The 20,400-nt window shown below is 48.5% G+C and overlaps 1 protein-coding gene across 1 annotated transcript; it reads left to right on the forward strand.

Annotated features, from left to right (window-relative positions):
* Window positions 1-1,079: 1,079 nt before the first annotated feature.
* On the forward strand, window positions 1,080-20,364 carry frem1b (Fras1 related extracellular matrix 1b). Its single transcript, XM_058073921.1, has 36 exons — window positions 1,080-1,175; window positions 2,017-2,259; window positions 2,327-2,421; window positions 2,804-3,063; window positions 3,174-3,373; window positions 3,738-4,061; window positions 5,045-5,153; window positions 5,228-5,359; window positions 6,383-6,727; window positions 6,795-6,937; window positions 7,015-7,211; window positions 7,285-7,375; window positions 7,451-7,618; window positions 7,695-7,903; window positions 7,965-8,058; window positions 8,180-8,432; window positions 8,517-8,705; window positions 10,197-10,385; window positions 10,504-10,700; window positions 10,782-10,992; window positions 11,508-11,652; window positions 12,505-12,646; window positions 12,712-12,913; window positions 13,380-13,644; window positions 15,247-15,667; window positions 17,814-18,015; window positions 18,169-18,313; window positions 18,388-18,517; window positions 18,579-18,651; window positions 18,860-19,009; window positions 19,096-19,358; window positions 19,424-19,468; window positions 19,530-19,673; window positions 19,740-19,858; window positions 19,940-20,025; window positions 20,110-20,364. The coding sequence occupies exons 2-36, from the start codon at window positions 2,032-2,034 to the stop codon at window positions 20,274-20,276; spliced, it is 6,333 nt and encodes a 2,110-aa protein (XP_057929904.1). The 5' UTR covers window positions 1,080-1,175; window positions 2,017-2,031; the 3' UTR covers window positions 20,277-20,364.
* Window positions 20,365-20,400: the final 36 nt, after the last annotated feature.

Below are 20,400 nucleotides of genomic sequence, written 5' to 3' on the forward strand. Positions count from 1 at the left end.
GGGATCGAGAAGGGGGGGGGGGGTCTACCTGGAAGTAGAGTCCAGAAAGTTCTTGAAAGTCTTCCCAGCCTGCAGTTAGCGCGGCCAGCATGGGGCGGGGCTTCAGCTTAGGAAAAGTCCACCAATACAGTTGAGCGCCTACTTCCTTTTGAGCCCGCTTTAGTTGCAGGGTGACATTCCAGGTCAGCGAAAAAGGGAAATTAATTCCAGGCCGCAGAGGAGTGCTAACGTCAGGCTGACAGGGCCCGGGGGCCGAGGTGGGCATGGGGCCAAACACTGGAGTCACCACGCAAAGGCTAACAGTCAGAAGACATCAGAGCAGGCGGACAGTCGAGTGGAAGTCCAACACGACGCACTTGTCCTTTTTGTCAACACTTTTGTCTTGTCTGCAAAAGACACCAACATCACAAAGAACAATCACTCACTTCTTGTTTCTCCAGCTAAAATAAAAGAACATTCTGGCCGTGACCACCAAAAAGATGATCATTTCAGAGAAAAATTGAATTGTCTCTCTGTCCTTCTTCCAAAAGAAAGAACGTCAACAAGGGGAAGAAGAAAAGAAGAAGAAAGACTGAAAGTTACATTCCATTCAGAGCAGCAAGACTCCAGCATCAATACATGCTTCCTTGTTAGCACAGTTAGCATTTTATACTATCACCACTGCTTCATTTCTTTTTACACTTGCATGGCGCTTCAAACATAGCCGTTGATGGACTCAGTTTGACCCCGGAATCGATTTTACGGGTGGTTGCTTCTTGATGTGAGCTCCAGGTCGCCATGAGGGCCAGGTCATGACCTCTTCCGGAGTGCATGTGCTAAGCTACCATGTGCTAAGCTACCAGACCTCCGTGGGGACAATATAGCATGTGTGTAATCATGTAGTGTTGTGTTTTATTACAATAAAGTTTGTCTTGTCTTTCTTTAGGTGGGACAAAAGGGGGGAGGGGGGTAGTTTGGGCCCAGCAGAGGCGGGGGTGGCTATGTGTGTGTGTGTGTGTGTGTGTGTGTGTTGGGGGGGTTGTTAAAGTCTTGAAGTTTGTCAGCACACTTCCTGTCTGCTCGCTGACTCTCACGCTGCACAACTCTCACGCTCCTGACGTCTATCTGTGTGTGTGTGTGTGTGAGTACGTGCACTGAAGACAAAGCAACACACACACACACACACACTCAGCAAGGTAAGTGACAACTAACCTCACACTCGCACAGCTACACGACAAAGTTGTTCTTAGCGTGCCTTTGTGCACACGAACACACAATGCATGGAGTCACATGACCTGGCAGGACGCACGTTGAGCGGTTGTCCAGCTGTGGACACCCACCAGCAGGGGATATTCACAAACACACCACGCTCCGCCTCCACTATGACAAACCACATGGCGTTACAGGAAGGGACGCGGGGGCTTCTACTGGTGCTTTGATCCTGACCACAACCCACCTTCACCAAGACCAACCCTCTCCAGTCTAGCCCCAGAGTGGGGTGACACAGCTTCTTAAAGTTCTTTTGATTGTTTGCAGCTTTAAAAAATGCTCTGTGGAACAGTGGTGGGCAGAGTCAGATGTTTGGGGGGCTTTAAGTCAGCTAGCTACACACACAGGTCAAAGTTCAGTGCATTCATTCATTCATTCATTTTCTACCGCTTTTCCTCACGAGGGTCGCGGGGGTGCTGGAGCCTATCCCAGCTGTCTTCGGGCGAGAGGCGGGGTACACCCTGGACTGGTGGCCAGCCAATCACAGGGCACATATACGTAGACAAACAACCATTCACACTCACATTCATACCTATGGACAGTTTTTGGAGTGGCCAATTAACCTAGCATGTTTTTGGAATGTGGGAGTACCCGGAGAAAACCCACGCATGACGGGGAGAACATGCAAACTCCACACAGAGATGGCCGAGGGTGGAATTGAACCCTGGTCTCCTAGCTGTGAGGTCTGCACGCTAACCACTCGACCGCCGTGCCGCCCTCAGTGCAATCATTAGCATAGTAAATAGTGACATGCCGACCTCTTGACAGGAAGTCTTCACACAAATGTCCAAAATGGCCACCGTTAGCGCCTTTCTCCTGCTGGCGGTGGCAGCAGCTGTGGGCGGCGGGACGCTGGTGGCGGTCAATACAGGCATGGATGTGGCGAGGGGACGATCTGCTTTCCTCACCAAAGAGCAGCTGACCATCAACGTGGAGGCCGACGCTCAGTGCAAAGTGGAGGTGGTCCTCAACGAGCCCGTCATGCAACGAGTGGGCCGCCTCGCACCACAGGTTCGTATACGGCCACTTTGACTTCTACTTTCCCTCATCGGTATGCACTCAACTGTTTTATTGTCAGGTGTTCGACTGCGACTTCCTGCCCCAGGAAGTCCAGTACCAACACCATGGAAGTCCTCTGCTGGATTGCGACTCTGTCTTGCTGCGGGTCTACAGGTTGGTCCTCTTCTTTGTCTCTAGTCCTGAATCCAGTCATGTCCTTTTTCTCTTGTCCTGAATTGAGCCCTGTTCTTTATCTTAGGTCTTGAATCCAGTGCTGTTCTATGTCTCTAGTCCTGAGTCCACGTCTGTTGTTTGTCCACAATTCATTTATGTTATTTTTTTCTCGTCATGAATCCAGTCTTGTCTTTTGTCACTGAGTCTTGAGCCCATGATCCATATGAAATCCCGAATTAAGACCAAATTCTTCATGTGGTCCTTAGCCCAGTCGAGTCCAAGGTCACATTCAACCCTAGACTAGTGCACTAGTAGAGCTGGTCCAGTACAAAGTCCAGGCAAGTTTGATGAAGTCCCAAGACGTTGCCATTGTCCCATGTAGGTTCACATCTTCAGAGACTTGGGTGGAGATGGTGGTTCTGCCGGTGCGTGTGGTGAATTCTGGATCCAGCCTAGTGGACTTGGGTAGTACTGGATTGGTGGTCCCTGACTTCTACGCGCTGTCAAACGCCATTGACAGCTCGGTGCTCACCATCAGAACCAGAGGTGATGCAGTATGCACGGTACGACTGGTCAACTCCGGCGCTGGTGTGCTGGCTGTTGGGCAACTGGTAAGAGAGGACGACGCCGCTCAGAGGAAAGGTATGAGGCCAACAGACAAACCACTGCTTAGTTCTCAGTGGACACTGTGAGATGTCAACAAAGCTTTTAAAAATAAAACCTTTTATCACAAACGTTCCACTGCCATGCAGGTCGTGACGTGGTGGCAGTCTGCCCAGGAAACAAAGCCTGTGTGGGGGGTACCAAACAGGTCCCTTTCCTGAAAACCAGCTGCCAGGACTTCCTGAACTCAGGCCTCAAGTATCAACACCTAGGCCCGCCATCTCCTGATATCGATTACATCGCCATCAGTGTGGAGCTGAGAGAGAAGGCTACCAGGGCACTGCTGGAGGTAAAGGTCATGTGGCCATCTGGACCACATTTTATTTTAAAAAAGACCTCCTAAACACATCACAACACACTAACATGCTACACTAGCTAACTACTGCAAATGCTACCATAGTAGTACCATAGCGGTGTAGCACCAAAGATGATTCACGCTAATCCACATCTCCATCAATTCAACGAGTCGTAGCAATGTGATATGTTCTGATGTTTACTGGCAGGTAAGAGGCGTCGCTTCCCGGCACTTTTCTTGCTGAACGTCTGAAAAGATTTGGCATCAATAGATATTCTTCTCCACGTCTTTACGACGTGTTGCATGATCATCACACCCGAGTTTGCACTTGACGACTTTGTTTTCTTTTCCCAACAAGATGGAGACACTGTGGTTACCGGTTCTGATAAGTGGAGCCATGCCCAACCAGCTGCCTAAGGCTGCCTTCATGGCCTCCTTCATCCTGGAAGTGGACCAGTTCATCCTCACCCCGTTCACCACTGCTGCTCTGGATGCCGAAGACCACGAGACCCCCAAAGACCACCTAATGTTTAATGTGACTGTCCCACCCCCTGAAGGCTATATCGCCCACTTGGACGACCACACCAAGCCCATCGGGTCTTTCACATGGTTGGACCTCCATAACCTGAAGGTGGCCTACCAACCGCCCAACAGCAGCCGAGTGCAACGTAACAACATGGAGGTATGACGTCGTCACTAATCAAAACATCTGTTTGCTTATGCTTGGACTGAATACAACATGCTAATGCTGGCTAACCTGAAACATGTTAGATGATAAAAATATATTCAAATATAATCATCAAATGCAATAACTTCTGCCTGAGGTAAGACGTAAACAGAGGAGCAGAGCTTGGGGGAGGGCAGAGAGTTTATCTGGCTTACCACCACTCCCATATAAGGAAGTCCTCTGTGACATCACAAAGGGACAGTTTGACCCCGCTTTTTGAAACCGAGCGTTTTGAGCCATCCCAAACTTCTTTCAGGGCTCACTTCCAAATGCGCAGACCTCATTATCTGAAACTTTGGCATCGTTTAACACGAAAATACAACATTCTTACTACATTTATAGGTCAGAATAGTGGAAAAAGTATCATAGGTCCGCTTGAAATTAAACGTTTCTAAAATGCACGTACTAAACCCTCGGACGCAAAATTGAATATGTAATGCGCAATGACGGTTTAAGCTCCCAAGTTTTTGCAATTTTACAGGGCATGTTTTTCCCCAAAATATTTGAAAAAAATAACCTAAAAAGCATGTAACCTCAGGTTCCGGTGTGGTTCTGTTTTTGGAATTATTTTTGTGACAGTTTTTGAATGTTATTCCTTTGGAATTTATGTCTTTGGTTATAGAAGAGGCATACATTAAATGAAATTATTAGCCATTTTTGAGTAGAATTGGAGTATTATTTGAGTATCTCATTGCCATAATTATAATCAAATACTGTATATATCCCTAAGTTGGTAAGCAAAGCAAATGAGTTTTGCTTATTCTTTTAGCTTTAAATGTCTAAATTTGCTCCATTAACTACTATGCAAGCTGATAGGAATATTATGAAGTTAGTGTGCTAGCCTGTTGCCAAGCTAAACAACAAGACACACAGAACAGTATGTGTACTTAGTGAAGATGGAAATGGTGCCTAAATTGTGTGATGTGGTCCTGTCTCAGGTGGTGTTCCAGGCCTTAGATGGTTCTTTTGCATCAAGCCCACCCATCGTGGTCCACGTGTCTATCAGAGCGGCAGAGACAAACGCACCCAGAGTGTCATGGAACACGGGTACTCGTGCAAATATCAACACAGCACAAAATCACTTGAATTTTTTTATGCTGACAGTACTTGTGGCCACTCAGGTCTGGACCTGCTGGAGGGTCAGGCCCGAGCAATCACATGGGAGCAGCTGCAAATTGTGGACAACGACAACATTGACGCCGTCTTCCTGGTGGCCGTGGATGGGCCTCTTCACGGACGTCTCAGTGTGAAAGGTGAGTCTGGGTAGCGGGTTTGTTTTTGTACTCATGTCCTTGTTTATGCCTGAGCTGATTGGAGGGTGCATGTCACTTCAGCTCGCTGTTAGGAGGCAGGGACCTTTGACCTTACATAGAGGGAGAATTGTTTTATGAGGGAGAAATGATTTTATTGGATGCTACATGACTCCATGTTGACGTGTTATTATTGTGAAATGTCAACAAAAAACTTTTAATCCAAGTTTTGTCATCCTCTTCATCACGCCTATGAGGAACGCTGCGTCCCTGAGGGACTGGGGGCTCGGCTGACCCCTGTGCAGCAACTGTGGGGGCGAGGACGGCGCAGCATGGGGACTCGTCCAACGCCTTCAGCCAAATGGACGTGTGCCTGTCCCACCGCACACACGCCCCATCCCATCCCCGGCGGTCCTTGATGGGCCGGGTGCCCAACGCCACCTTTGGGCCCAATTACCAACGTCTCTCCATCACTTGGACCATCGCTAGCGTCGCTAATGAGTTTTGGGCTGGCGACCGCTCGTCTCTCAAGCTGTCATGTGACCTTGGCCTTATGTCTCCCTGGCATGCGCACGCACACAGGAAGCCCTCCCCCCCATCTCCATCCTGGCACGCGGGCAACCACCGGGACGGACGCCATGTTTTGGTGTTGACAGCAGCGCGGGCCTCCGGGCGCCAAGACAAACGTGTTACTTCCAGGCGGCGATGCCGCACGTGTCGCAGTCGGTAATTGAATCAAAGTGCGAAACGCAGACGCCACAACAACACATGGTCATGTGACACCGTGCTGTTAGCGTTAGCATGTTGCGAGAAAGGCCAGCCAGCAGACGAGCGCCAACAGATGACGCGACCTACTTTATATTCTTACAGCAACAATGGAAGGAATCAGCTTGGAACGCAAACGTTACAACTCTATAAACAGTACAATAGTTGCTTTTAAGTGTCTCCATAAAGGTCAACACAGCCTTCAGGAGGGTTCGGGAAATGGAGCTTTCAGGTTGATCGTATTTGATTCTTTGTCTCCAGGCACGAAGGCCTTCATGTTCCGAGTGCGAGACCTGAGGGAGGGTGTGGTGGTCTACCATCACTCGGACAGCGACACCACCAGTGACCACATCGTGTTTCGCATCAGCGACGGCCGCCATAGCATCCGCCACAAGTTCCCCATCAACATTTTCCCCAAAGATGACTCGCCACCTTTCCTGGTCAATAACGTGGCCTTGGAGGTTCAGGAAGGGGGCGCCGTGAGGCTGCAGGAATCCACACTTTTGGCGTCTGACCTGGACTCCAGCGATGATTACATCCTGTACCAAATAACCATCTTCCCTCAGACTGGGCAGCTGGTCAAGAAGACCTCCCCCCAGGAGCCAGGTGAGGTGGCACCGCCTGTTGGAGGCGCAGTGGAAGAAAACAGGCTCATGGTGAGTCGTCATTGCAGGAGTTCCTGTGGACAGATTCCTCCAACGGGATGTGCTCCTGGGTAAGATCTACTACCAGCACTCAGGAGAGGAACACTTTGAAGATTCATTTGACTTCACTCTGTCGGACAGCCAGCAGCCGCCAAACCTCTCGCACACCTACGTGAGTCACCACCGCCAGTGGACCACCCCACTCGCCACTTCCCAGCATGCTTTGCTCATCGCTCTGCTCGTTCACAGACGGTGGTAGTGAGCATTTTCCCAGTGGAGGACCAGCTGCCTGTGGAAGTTTTGGGAAGCAGCCGCCGACTGACGGTGAAGGAGACGGAAGTGGTTTACGTCACACGGTCCCACCTGCACTTCAGCCACACGGAACACCCGGACACAGATCTTACATACGTCATCACTCACCCCTGCTTCAGCCCACTACATCCCGAGTAACGCCTGATGATGTGGCTGATGATCTGACGAACAATACCGGCGTAGCGCTAACCTCCTTTCCATTTCCAGTTTGATGGACTCCGGGCGTCTTTTCTATACAGACAGTGGCACCCCAATGAGGCGGGACCCAATGGCGCCAGTATTAATGTCTTTCACGCAGGTTGAGCACAACACCTTCAATGTTTAATTCTCTGAGAATGGACGTCGACGTCAAATGTCTGCTTTGCCGTCCTAGCATGCAGTGGACCATATGAAGGTAGCATTCATGCCACCAGTGGAGGACATTGGTCCACACCCTCTCTTCGTCCAGTTCATCTTCTCTGTCAGTGACCATCACGGCGGCACAATCTCCGGCCTACACTTCAACATCACCATCACCCCAGTGGATGACCAGGCACCAGAGGTGAGAGGTCGTCAGGTACTTCATGTTGGAATTTGATTGCTAATGCCCCTGCTGGTGGGTGTGTCCCCCTGGTCAGGTCTTCACCAACTTGCTGAGAGTGGAGGAAGGGGGCGGGGCCTTCGTAACAGAGGAGCACCTCTTGATCCGGGACCGTGACAGCCTGGAGGAAGCACTGAGGGTGGAGCTTCAGCGGGAAGCCCGCCGAGGTCGTCTGGAGCTGCGAGGGCAGACCCTACGTCAGGGAGAGGGGTTCATGCTGAGCGACCTGCGACGGCTCTCTGTCAGGTTGGCGTCCTGCGTCAGGACCATGTCTTGTTTGGTCCTGATGACTTTTGCTTCGATGCAGGTACATCCATGATGACTCAGAAACCAACGAGGATGACGTGGCTCTGCGGGTGACAGATGGCGTCAACTCGGCTGAAGTCCTACTGTTGATCCAGGTGAGTCCATGCCAGTTATACTGGGAATGTTCTCGAGCATGAGGTGGAATGACCGCAGAGGGAAAAAAATGCTAGTCAAGGTGAATTCTGTTCGCTCATCTTCTCGTCTTTGCTTCTTCAGGTGCTGCCTGTGAACGATGAGCCCCCTCAGCTGGGTGGGGGTCTGCGAGGCCAGCTTAGCTGCCAGGAAGGGGGGCGGGTTCAAGTGACGGCGGATTACCTGTCGGCCACGGACCGGGACAGCGAGGATGCTCGCCTGACCTACATGCTGGCAAGGCGTCCTGGCCGAGGGGAGCTACAGAGGGCGGGGCTACCCGCAGACAAGTTCTCCCAGCAGGACCTGCTGCAGGGTCATGTGTACTATGTGCACACAGGTGATGCATCATGGGAGGCACCCTGAGGAGACGTGGGGGTGGGGCAGTTATCCTTAAAAGGCATCTTTCCATCTTCATATGCAGGAGGAGAGATCGGACCACAGCCTGTGTACGACACAGTCACCCTCATCATCTCTGATGGTGACGCTGGCGGAACGGACGGATGTTGCCATGGAGACGCCCCACCCGTCCCTCTCCATGGTTCACTTCCCGTGTACGACCTCAACATCACGCTACTTCCTGTCAACAACAAAGTCCCTACTATCATTCTGGGTGAGTTTGTTGCCCCCTTAGATCAAGATGGCGGCACTGACCCAGACAGGGAGTTCTCATTTTACAGTTCATTTTATGGGTGTAAATTGTGACAAAAAATATTTTTACTTTACCTTCACACACACACAACTTAGTAGTGTGTGTGTGTGTGTGTGTGTGTGCACGTGTGTTCGGAAGCCGTCCCAGTGAGCATGATGTGTTTGGCACTGATAGGTGTCAGCGTGTCGAAAGCGTTGCTGCATTAAGTTGATTGTCAACACTGACGACCAGGTTGTGTTGGCACCAACCCACGTGTGCCCACACACACACACACACACACACACACACACACACACACACACACTCCTGGGGAGGATGATGGTTCTCGCTGGCGTCCAAGCCAAGAAGAGGGATTTTAGAAGGTCTTTGTTTATCAATGTACACCATGTGTGCATGTGCGTGTGCGCCACGCATGTATGCGTGTGTGTCATAACAACACACACCCCACTAGCCATTTTGTGTATCATTTGTTTGGAATCATTCAAAATACATTGAGACCTCTGAGGTGAAACATTATTTGTTCATATTTAGATTTAGTGTTATCATATTTAGTATTTAGTGTTTCCCACAGGAAATAATGTGAATACAAATAATCAATTCCTGTGTCACATGGTGGCCATCATTGGTGTTCATTGTTGTGTTGTAGTGTCAACGCTGTGACATCTGTGCGTGTCTTGCACACTTACATGGCTGCTGGGCTGATGATAGCAATTACGGGCTCGGATGTTCTCCTGAAAGAACAACATTGTCATGAGAATGATTGAAGTGTATCACACGTGTCCAACATGACTCACATATGCAATGACAGGAAGTTGCAGAGAACTCCTGGAACACACAAACACACACACTAAATCTAAATATGAACAAAACAAAAGTCTATTTTACACAATAGTCTCTGTGTGCTCATTGGATTCGGGTAGCACGTCCAGCGGGCGAATTGTGGCTAATCCCGCCAGTGTGTCAGCATTCATTCACGCAGCACAACAACATGCACGTCGCATGCCAGTTGACGTTTGCTGGTCAAATTAATTAACGGAGAATAAAGATGCACCGCAATAAGAGCATTAGCAGCCAAAACAAGAGAAATCCAGCTTACCTTGTCTTTTATTTTGAAGGGAAACTGGTTTATCAGTCACATCCAGGACACATCCATGCAGACTAATTAGCAGGAGGGTGAAGACACGGACAGCTGAAACAGACATGTCAAATAAAATGGCTAATTATATTCATATATCACATTTACATACATTGTTTGTTTGACTGGCATCCCATGTAGGTTTGTTTTATCTCCCTTAACAATAAAAAGTTTCATTTAAAAAAAACTGTATTTTGTGTCCAGTTACAAAATAAGAAAAGAAATCCGAAAGGGGGCAAACACTTTTTCACACCATTGTATGTCGATCAAGTCCATAGACAGTGGACGAGTAATGTGTGTGTGTTTGTATTTCTCAGCCGACTCCATGTTGGCAGTGGACGAGGGCTCCTTCGCTTGTCTGTGTGTGGGGGTCCTGGGGGCCTCAGATCCAGACACCCCCCCTGAACAGCTGACCTTTCACCTCGACACAAAACCTCTTCACGGCTTCCTGGAGAATACGCTTCCAACTGCCGGCTCCGAGAAAAGCAACGCTGGGATCCCCGTGGGTGAGTATGTGTCAGCTAGCGGGGACAGTGGGGACACAGTGGGGACACAGTGGGGAATGTTGCTAGGGGGTGAAGCTATAGTTTGTAGGCCTTTAAAGTGGATCTCTTTTCTTCCTAGAATCCTTTAGCCTGGACCACCTGACCTCTGGCTTCATCAACTATGTCCAGTCGGAGCACAAAGCGGCGGAGCCAACCATAGACCAGTTGCTAATTAGCGTGAGTGATGGGCTGCATCACTCCGCCCCTGTCCCCTTGTACATCATCATCAATCCGATCAATGACGAGGCGCCTTCTCTGCAGCTCGCCAACTTCACCGTACGTACTCAAGTCACATGGTCAAGCTGTAACCATGGCAATGTAACAGATAACCACAACAAAGCTAAACGACTGATTCAGGTGAAGGAGGGGGGCATCAGGGAGCTGACCCCGTCCATCCTGAACGCCTTCGACCTTGATGCCCCCCCAGATGTTCTCACTTTCACTGTGGTGGGACCGCCCACTCACGGCCGCCTGATGAACGGCATCCACGGTACCGACACAGGACGCTACAAAGACACGACCGCTGCCCTTGTAGTGACCTCCTTCACACTGCGCCAACTCAGAGAGGGTGAGGGTGATTTCGTTTCAAGTTGACTTCATGCGATCAACAACTTTGGTCAAATGTAGTTGTTCACAACAAGGCCTCTTAACTGCACTACTAGTGATAATGCACTAAATTATATGAAATATGATTGTTAGGACAACATATACAATTGTTCAATCACAATGTGTTTAAGATTACTTATTTACAACAGAAATAGTATATATACAAATATTACGACAATAAGTGTACAAAGATGTTAAAGAACTACATCACTAAAAATGTTCTCATCATGCATCTTGACGGCTTGTCGATATATAATGTTGTTATGCTAATGTAATGTTAATATGCCATATTACTAATTGTCTTTATGACCCAAAAATTCCTATTTTCTTTTTATTGAAAATAAATATATATATATTTTTTAGGTGTTTCCCCAGGAAAAATCATTATAGACACAATCACAACCATAAGAGTGCTTTTCACATAAATGAAAAACTACTTGCTTATGTGTGTCCCCCCCCCAACCCCCTGCCATGCAGGCATGAAGTTAGTGTACATGCACGATGACACAGAAACCCTGAAGGACGTGCTGATGCTACGGCTGACAGATGGCGTCCACGCGGTCGAGGGGACGAGTTGGGTCACCGTGCTGCCGCTCAACGACCACAAACCTCTGCTGCTCAAGTAAATGTGCACGCACACACACATGCACGCACACACACACACACACACAGCTGAGGGTTCAGTCAAAATGTTTAGAACATGTTTTTGGCTCAAAGTGGGACATCGCTCTGCTCTGATGTACAAAGACAGTGTCAGCTGCGAGCTGGCCAAGTGGCCGTCATGGAGCAGGCGAGGGGGGGGGGGGTGTTGGGGAGGGTTATCTGTGGTGAGGTTGGGCTGAGAGGGAACATGTGGTGGGTTCGCTTTGCTTGAGTGGGTGGCTACTCAAACAATATTTTCATTTGAATGAGTGATTGGGAATTTGCACCCTTCACTGGCTTCCCCGTTTGTCCCAACATTACCCCCCCCCCCCCCCCCCCCCCGCCCCCGCCTCCCTCCCCGGACCAGGGTGCTGGCACGGTCCGAGCTGGTACTGTCAGGGGCACGCAGGCGGAAGTAACGGCGAGACTTGGCAGATGCCTGCATCCTTGTTTGTGCCGTCCTGCAGGATGAACGTGGCAGCTCGTGTGTCCTGCGTGGTTTTTACTTCCGATTGATGAAACAGACAGACGCTTTCTGATGTCCCCCCCCCCCCCAAAACACCATCACCCGCACCACCATCCGCCATCCCGCAGGAGGAACCTGCTGTCACACAAACTTTACGCTTCCTCGTTTAGTCCAGACGGTTGCATGCATTTTCCTCGTGGCTGCTTTCACACAACAGGAAGTGATGCATGTTTACTTTTCCACTTTGAAACTTCTCAGCATGAAGCTTGTGCTTTCTTGTGCTTTTTGTGACACTTCTTCAAAGAATATTGCTGTGGCCGCCAGGATGACAGAATGACATCTATCAATCTCTGTGGGCTCTTTTAGGAACGCCGGTCTGGAGGTGGAGTCTGGCGGCCACAGAGTAATCTCCAGTGTGGTTCTGGAGGCCCAAGATGTGGACACACCGTCTGACGGCATCTTTTATTTCCTCAATGCGGCCACACGCTTTGGAAAACTGCAGTTGAAGGTTCGGACAGACGCAGAGAATTTCGTATTCCAGCAGTCACATTCGCTGGCATTATATGTTTGCAGACCGAATGGGGTTGGACCGAGCTGGCAGCAGGTCAGAACTTCACTCAGGACGACGTGGACATGAACCGCCTGTGGTACACCCACACCGCCACAAACGCCTCTGGGTTCAAAGGTCACGACAGCTTCCGTTTCAGCGTGAGCGACCTGGACAACGACAGTCCACCACAGAGCTTCTTCATCGCCGTGCACACTGTGCACAAAGGTGACAACCGGGTCAGAACCGCGTCAGGGTGGGCAAAGAAAGCTACGGTCGGAAATTCTGCGTGTGCACGTCGGCCAAGCACTGCACACGCTTGCTAATTTGCATCTGTGGTGCATTCGCATATTTGGACCCAAGCGGAACCAAACACACTTGGTACCTTCACGCACGTCAGTGTGCTCATGCAATATTGACGTGCAACTTGCAGTGCCAGCTTTGCCAGTTGGGTGAACACGCCACCACGAGACCTCACCCCCTCTGGCACCAGGCCCCAGCCACCCTAGAGGGGCTGAGGTGAGAAAGGAGCAACCTCCTCAGCCGCTGAATTATTAACAGCGGAATGCAGCAGCTGTGCACGCTGCACCTCACGGTGCACGTGCACGCCCTTCCCCATGGCGGTGTTCTTTTTAGAAAATCATTGTGATAAACAAGGATGATGTCGTTAACCGTCTGACCTCTGACCACACAGGAGACATCTTGCTGGTGAGCGGGGATGTGCGGCTGGTAGAGGGGCAGCGCGTGGTCCTCAATACCGACTTCCTGTTGGCGTCGGACAATGCCGGGCGTCCGGACGAGCTGGTCTACACAGTGACAGTGCCACCGAGCCATGGCCTCGTGCACAGCGTGCGGCAGACAGGCGTGCCGCTGCGCACATTCACGCAACTGGACGTAGCGGCTCACAGAGTGTGTTACACCCACGACAATGACCACGCTCACCACAGCGACACCTTCAGGTCAGTCTGTCGCCAAGGTTAAAAGGTCAAACATATTGGTTGTTTCTTTCAGTAAGATAGGATTCTTTGAAAATAAATATACAAAACAATAAATAAATACAAAATCATTATCATCATAATTCTAATAACCCCAAAGATGTGACACTGAATAATAAGTGATAAAAGGCAGAAAGATGTTGAAGTGCGTCAGCTGCCAGTTTGGCAGGTGGTGATGTTTTATGTTGGGGGAGTTGTGTTGACTCGCCAGGTTTGTCACCCAAGCCGCCGCCGCCGCAGTCGCCCAAACCGGCTGGCGATCTGGCGGCCAAACAGCAAGCACGTCGCGGCCAAGAAGCGCATGCACGTGTCCAAGTGACACATTATATGCAGCACTTTTAAAACGACATGAAATATATTAATTGCAAATGTTTAAGAAAAACAAACATGAAATATACTAGACCAGGGGTGGGCAAACTTTTTGACTCGCGGGCCGCATTGATTTAACAAAATTGACAGGGGGCCAGACTATATATTTTACGCATATAATTCTAACAGTCCACCTGGAATGATTGTATCTGTAAGTGTCATGCAACCTGCTATGTATATGTGCTTGTGTCCTTTTTCAGGAGCACTTTGTAAACAGCAGATCACATCAAATAAACAAATTGATAAAAAAAAAAACTACCTAAACCATCAAAAGGTTGGCTAAAGCCATGATGTCAGGTTGTATGTTAAGTTTGGAAAGAACGTGCGGGCCATATTTAAACACTTGGCGGGCCGGACGTGGCCCCCGGGCCGTAGTTTGCCCACCCCTGTACTAGACCTAAAGGAGGTGTTTGTTAAAAATGTAATACTGTATTCCATGAAATTACAAACATCAACTGTCATTTCAGCTATTTTACAATTTCAAAGTCACGAGTCATTTGAGGGGGCATTACTGTGACTCAGGTGTCACCTCATGAACACACACCTGGGTGTATGTGCGTGTCAAAAAGAGGTGACATGTGGCCTGGTGACAGCAAATGATGAATGGCCATGATTACTACAGCAACAACAACGTTGGCACGGCAGCAAACATGGCGTTGGCCACAGACATGTCCCTGAGCAAACATGGCCAACACCAGAGCCAGATGTTGCACCAGGATGCGCGCGTGTGTGTGTGTGTGTGTGTGTGTGTGTGTGTGTGTGTGTGTGTGTGGTTGCTCAGGATGGCAACGCCCGCGGCACTTTGTCAGCTGACTGGCTGCAGGGCGAAGACACAGATTGTGTTGGCAACATCCCCAACACAAGTGCTATTTGTTACTCTGTGAGTGTGTGTACTAAAATGTAACTTCAATTTCTTTGAAAATGTAGAATTATTCATTTATAGAAAGCTTTTGTCTTTTTAGTTCAGTGTCAAGGCTACATTTTGGGCATCCCTGATTTAAGGTTTAGACTTTGTTAGCACATTCACAAAGAAGAACAATGTCAATTTTACCTCACATAGTTTAGTGGCATCTACCATAGCGATTATTCCACCTATTAGCATGCTGACTAGCATGCGTAAGTTTACAGCGATGAGTAATAACATGAAACAAATTGCTCGGTAAGTTCTAACTACGATGATGATATTTGTTATGACAGTTTCATCATCACCAACGGCCACTCGTCACGCACTGGAAGTCTACATTTCCACATTGAGCTCAGTGACCGCATCCCGCCGACACTGGAAAGAAATACAGGTCTGGGCCTGCAAGATGGCGCCACAGAGACCATTACGGCTGACCACCTCCAAGTCAGCGACCCCGACACGCCCGCTGCCAACCTGAGCTTCTTGGTCACTCAACTACCGCGCTATGGGCGCCTACTGCTCAAGGGGGTGCCACTGACCCCCCCGTTGACTTTCACCCAGAAAGATGTGGACCAGCACCACCTGGCTTACCGGCACAGACTGGGCAGCCCGGCAGAGATGGACAGGTTCTACTTTCTGCCCTCTGACGGAAACAACCGAGGTTTCCTGGAGTTTGGACAGCTGAGGGAGGAACCTACCGCCTTCATCATACAGGTGAGCTTTGAGCTCCACTACTGGCTGCTGTGAAATTGCCTGAGCTAAAAAAAAAAAAAAAAAAACTTAAATGAAGAACAAACTGTTTTCCAGTCTAAGTTGAGTTTTGTAGTTATATAGTGATACTGTAAAAAAAATTGAACTAAATTGATTGCAAATACGAGTGAGCAGCGACATCCAGTGGCAGCAATGCAGAACTGCAGGAGGACGACACCCATTGCTCCTCATTCATGAGAGCGTAGGAGCATTTTTACTTACTGTAAACAGATATTGTTGGTAATGGTAAATGGTTTAATTCATTCTGAACATGCATAAATGCTACACTAGAGTACATCACATAGCACAAATCATAGTACTGCATGTCCAAAAAGAGCTAGGAAGCTTATTTAATCCTACCCCTCATCCGTTTCCCATCAGTTGCAATACATTTGTTCACCTCCTCTATTCTAAATGTACTATTCGACAATTGTAAATATATAGGACAGTGATAAGGCAATATAACAATGTGGTGCAGTGACAGTCAAGGTTTATACTCACAAAAAAAAAAATTGGTGTTGTTCTCGCATATAAGTGTTTTAATTAAGTTCAATTTTCCCTAAGATCATATTTTATGTGTCTTGCTCAGAATAGTTTTACATTTTTGAGTAGCAGGTTATAGTTTACTTTGTACAAAATTTTAGCTGTTTGAAAGTTTTTGATAACGGTGGTTTTAGGAATAAAGGGTTTGTGACCTTTTCAATTGCCCTTTTATGTAGTCAAATGTACTTATTATTCATCTCCACACAATACGTTAGATATGAGCTTGTGTGCTAATATCTGTTGTTGAGTAAATTAATGATGGCATCCATAAGGTGAGTCCAATATTACATACGCACAACACAGTACTGCATACACACTAAACAGAACAATGTACACAGCAAGAGTCCTACCTCAAGATGCAAGGGGGTGTTCGTCTTCAGGCCTGTGGTGTGAGAGAAAGAAAAGTTACAAAACACAGTATACAAAAAAAAAAGTGCTTGGCCACTTCCTGACTTCTTTTTTTCCCATGTTTGTCACACTTAAATGTCCCAGGATCATCAAACAAATTTAAATATGAGTCAATGACAACACAACAGAACACAAAACCCAAACCTAATAACTGGCTGGACCACCCGAACAACAGCATAGGAATGCAATCAAGCGTTTGTGATAAGCTGCAATTACTTTCTGACAGCACTGTGGAGGACTTTAGGCAGAATTGTTGAAATTCTGCAGCTATGCAGGATTGTTGTAATTCAGCCACACCGGAGGGGTTTCCAACATAAAGCACCTTTTTAAGATCATGCTAAAAAAAAAACTGGACAGGACAAAAACAGGATTCAGGTCAGGACTTTGACTAGGCCAATCCAAAATAATTTTGTCTTTCTTCTGCCATTCAGAGGTGGACTTGCTGGTGTGTTTTGGATCATTGTCCTGCTGCAGAACCCAAGTTGGTTTCAGTTTGAGGTCACAAACATGGCTTTGATAGACATCCATGGTTCCATTTATCAAAGCAAGTCTTCTTGGTCCCGAAGCAGCAAATCAGCCCCGGGCCATCACACTACCACCACCATATTTTACTGTTGGTATGATGTTCTTTTTCGGAAATGCGGCATTTCTTGTACGCCAGATGTAATAGGACACACACCTTCCAAAATGTTCAACTTTATCTCATCAGACCACAGAATATCTTCCCAAAGGTCAAGATATTTTCTGGCAAAATTGAGATGTTCTTTTTGTTCAGCACTGGTTTTCTTCTTGGAACTCTGCCCAGTGTCTTTCTTATGGTGGAGTCATGAACACTGACCTCACATGAAGCAAGTGAGGCCTGACGTTCTTTGGATGTTGTTGTGGGGTCTTTTGTGACCTCTTGGAAAAGTCATTGCATGGTTGACCAGCCACTTTTGAGAAGGTTCACCACTGTTGCATGTTTACACCATTTGTGGATAATGGATGTTGATGTTAAACAATTAAAAGTGACAAAATAAGAAATTAGGAAGGGGCAAACCCTTTTGCACACTATGTAGTGTAATGTACATATTGTATATCCAAATGTTAAGGAAAAACACAAGGAAATACATCAAATTGAAACTCTGGTTTTCGACCTTGGTGACATTTGTCCTTTCAGGTGGAACAAGTGGACAGGTTGCCCCCAAGTTTGACCACCAGGGGAAGCCCCAGTGAGGTGGTGGAGCTGAGAGACGGGCGCTTTGTCATCTTCATCACCTCCAGACATCTGCAAGCGGCTGATCCTGACAGCCCAGTGGATGAGCTGCAGTTTTCTGTCATCAGACCTCCGCACTTCGGCTACCTGGAGAACACGCTCACAGGTAAAATGGTCACCTGAGTTGTCATGTCTCTCTTAAAATGTTCTCTTCAAGCTTTTAGTGTTTCCTTGCCCGTAGAAACTTTCCCCATCAGGTCTGCTTTCAATGGGTGTGGAAAAACTGTCTCATGTCTCATAGTACTGGTCGATCTTGCAGGAGCTTACATCAAAGGGCGTTTCACGCAAAGAGATGTGGAGCGCCGCTCGGTGGTCTTTGTCCTCCCCACCGACATGGAGGTGACAGCAGACAGCTTCCAGTTCGGCCTCAGTGACCCGGCTGGCAACGCAGCACTCCCTGAAACGTGAGTTTGTCGGCAAATCTGGGACTTGAACAGCAGATGATCCATAGAGACTGGTGTCTGAATGTCTTCTGCAGACTGGAGCTATCCTGGTCCATAGTCCAGCTGTCGGCCACCTGCTACCGGACCTGCGAGACCGCAGGAACGCTTCAGGTCCAGATCCAGCGCAGCGGGAAGAGCAGTGAGCCAGCTTATGTGGCCATCCAGGTAATGACGGCGTCCCAAAAGAAGTGACTGTCACTGTAGAAGTGACACTGCATCCTCGCAGGTGGAGGACGGGACCGCCAAACTTGGCCTGGATTTCACACACAGCACAGCCGGACTCATCCAGTTTGACCCAGGTTGGAAAACTACATGTTGTAAGAATGATGTCACCGTTTGAGTTCCATCAGGCTTTAAAAAAAAAAAAAATCTTACCAAGAGTCACCTCTCAGGTGAATCTGAAACACTAAAAGAGCAACGGTCTGGAGGAAACAAGGTCAAAGAAGTCCTTTGGGAAGGAGCAACCAGCTCCTGGTTAACATATTAACCAGACGTGCTTCCTTCCAGGTGTCACCATGAAAACTTGGAACATTTACCTGAAAGATGACGGTCTGGAGGAGAACCATGAGATCTTCACGGTCACTCTGAAGAATCCAAAGAATTCAGTCCTGGGACAGAGGACCTCAGCCAATGTGGAGATCATCGACCCGAGAGGAGGTGACACAGCTCACAGCAGCCACACATTCGCCATCATGTCTGGTGTGGAGGTATCCCCGCTCAAAGTGGCCCTGCTGTCCCTTCAGGAAGATGTGACCCCGGCGACCTGAGCGTGGAAGAAGACACTCGCCAGCCCACTTCTACTATCTCTGCTCCTCTCCCACAAGTGGAGGATGACCTTGTTACAGATATCGAGGCAGAGCTTCTTTGGGAGAACCATCCTCACCCTCCTCGCGGCGATGTTCCTGACCGCAATCACTACCCAGAGGACCAGGCGGTCCCTGGCGATGCCCCCTCTGGTGGTCAGAGGCAGAAAGTTGCTGGGAATTCTGGGAGTACTGGAATCAAGGTGAGCAATTCTTTCAGCTTCTGTGAGGATGTCAGGACAAACATCTTCCCTCTGTTGGTGTTCAGGTGCATCTGTCAGCAGGACCTAGGCTGGACCAGAAAGTCTGGACAGTAAGATTTCAAAACAAAAACCACAATTAAGTCCAGGCCTGTACTAACCCTTTTACATCAGTTCCACAGTCTGACTCCTCTGTGGCTGGAGGAGGTGACACCAAGGGGCGCTATGGAGCCCAGCTCGCATGAGCGACGCCAAGGAAACATCCCTCAGCTGGATAATACAGGAACCACGCAGAAGGCGGAACTACGCCAGCGCAAAGTACGTTCTGACATTGTGAGTATGTACAGTTCACTTGTTTCTAATGGTTTTTTTTTCCATCTTCAGAAAGGGAGGTCCATAAGCAGCGTCTGTGAAGACGGTTGGACTCACCACAAGGGGCGCTGTTACCTCGCTAGCTCCTCTGTTAGCAGTTGGGCCAGCGCCGAGCGCACATGTTCTTTCCTGTATGCTTTACCTCCACCAACATGAGAATCTAAGCGATCAGTAATCCAAGTGCACGTCACTAAAAACCACCCATTTCACAGGTTTAACAGCAGCCTGGCAAGCATTCGGTCCAGACGGGACCTGACATGGTTATGGAAGTTTAGCGGGAAGAAGCCATTTTGGATCAGTGAGTCACAACATAACAACTTGATCAAAAGTCATACCTGAAGCCGCATATCTTTATCCATGGTTTCTACTTGCTGCTCCACAGGTCAGACTGGAAGTTCGGGTGTTGGAATGTTGCTGCCAGGACCAGACGAGCCTGACACTGCCACCGAGTGCGTGCTGGTCGAACAGGCCTCTCGGTGGACATCGACAAACTGCAGCGCCGAAACTGAACACGCATTCATTTGCTCCTCGCCTGCAAGCACGCACTAAACATTATGATTTTCTTATTCAATGGCGCTGCTTTTTTCATAAGTGATGTATGCTGAAAGACACCTGTACACTAAGTACTAACAATACATTAAAGGACGATTTCATCATCACTTAGTTTGACTAC

The sequence above is a fragment of the Doryrhamphus excisus genome, chromosome 5 (genome assembly GCF_030265055.1).
Source record: "Doryrhamphus excisus isolate RoL2022-K1 chromosome 5, RoL_Dexc_1.0, whole genome shotgun sequence".
In the NCBI taxonomy this organism is placed as follows: Eukaryota; Metazoa; Chordata; class Actinopteri; order Syngnathiformes; family Syngnathidae; genus Doryrhamphus; species Doryrhamphus excisus.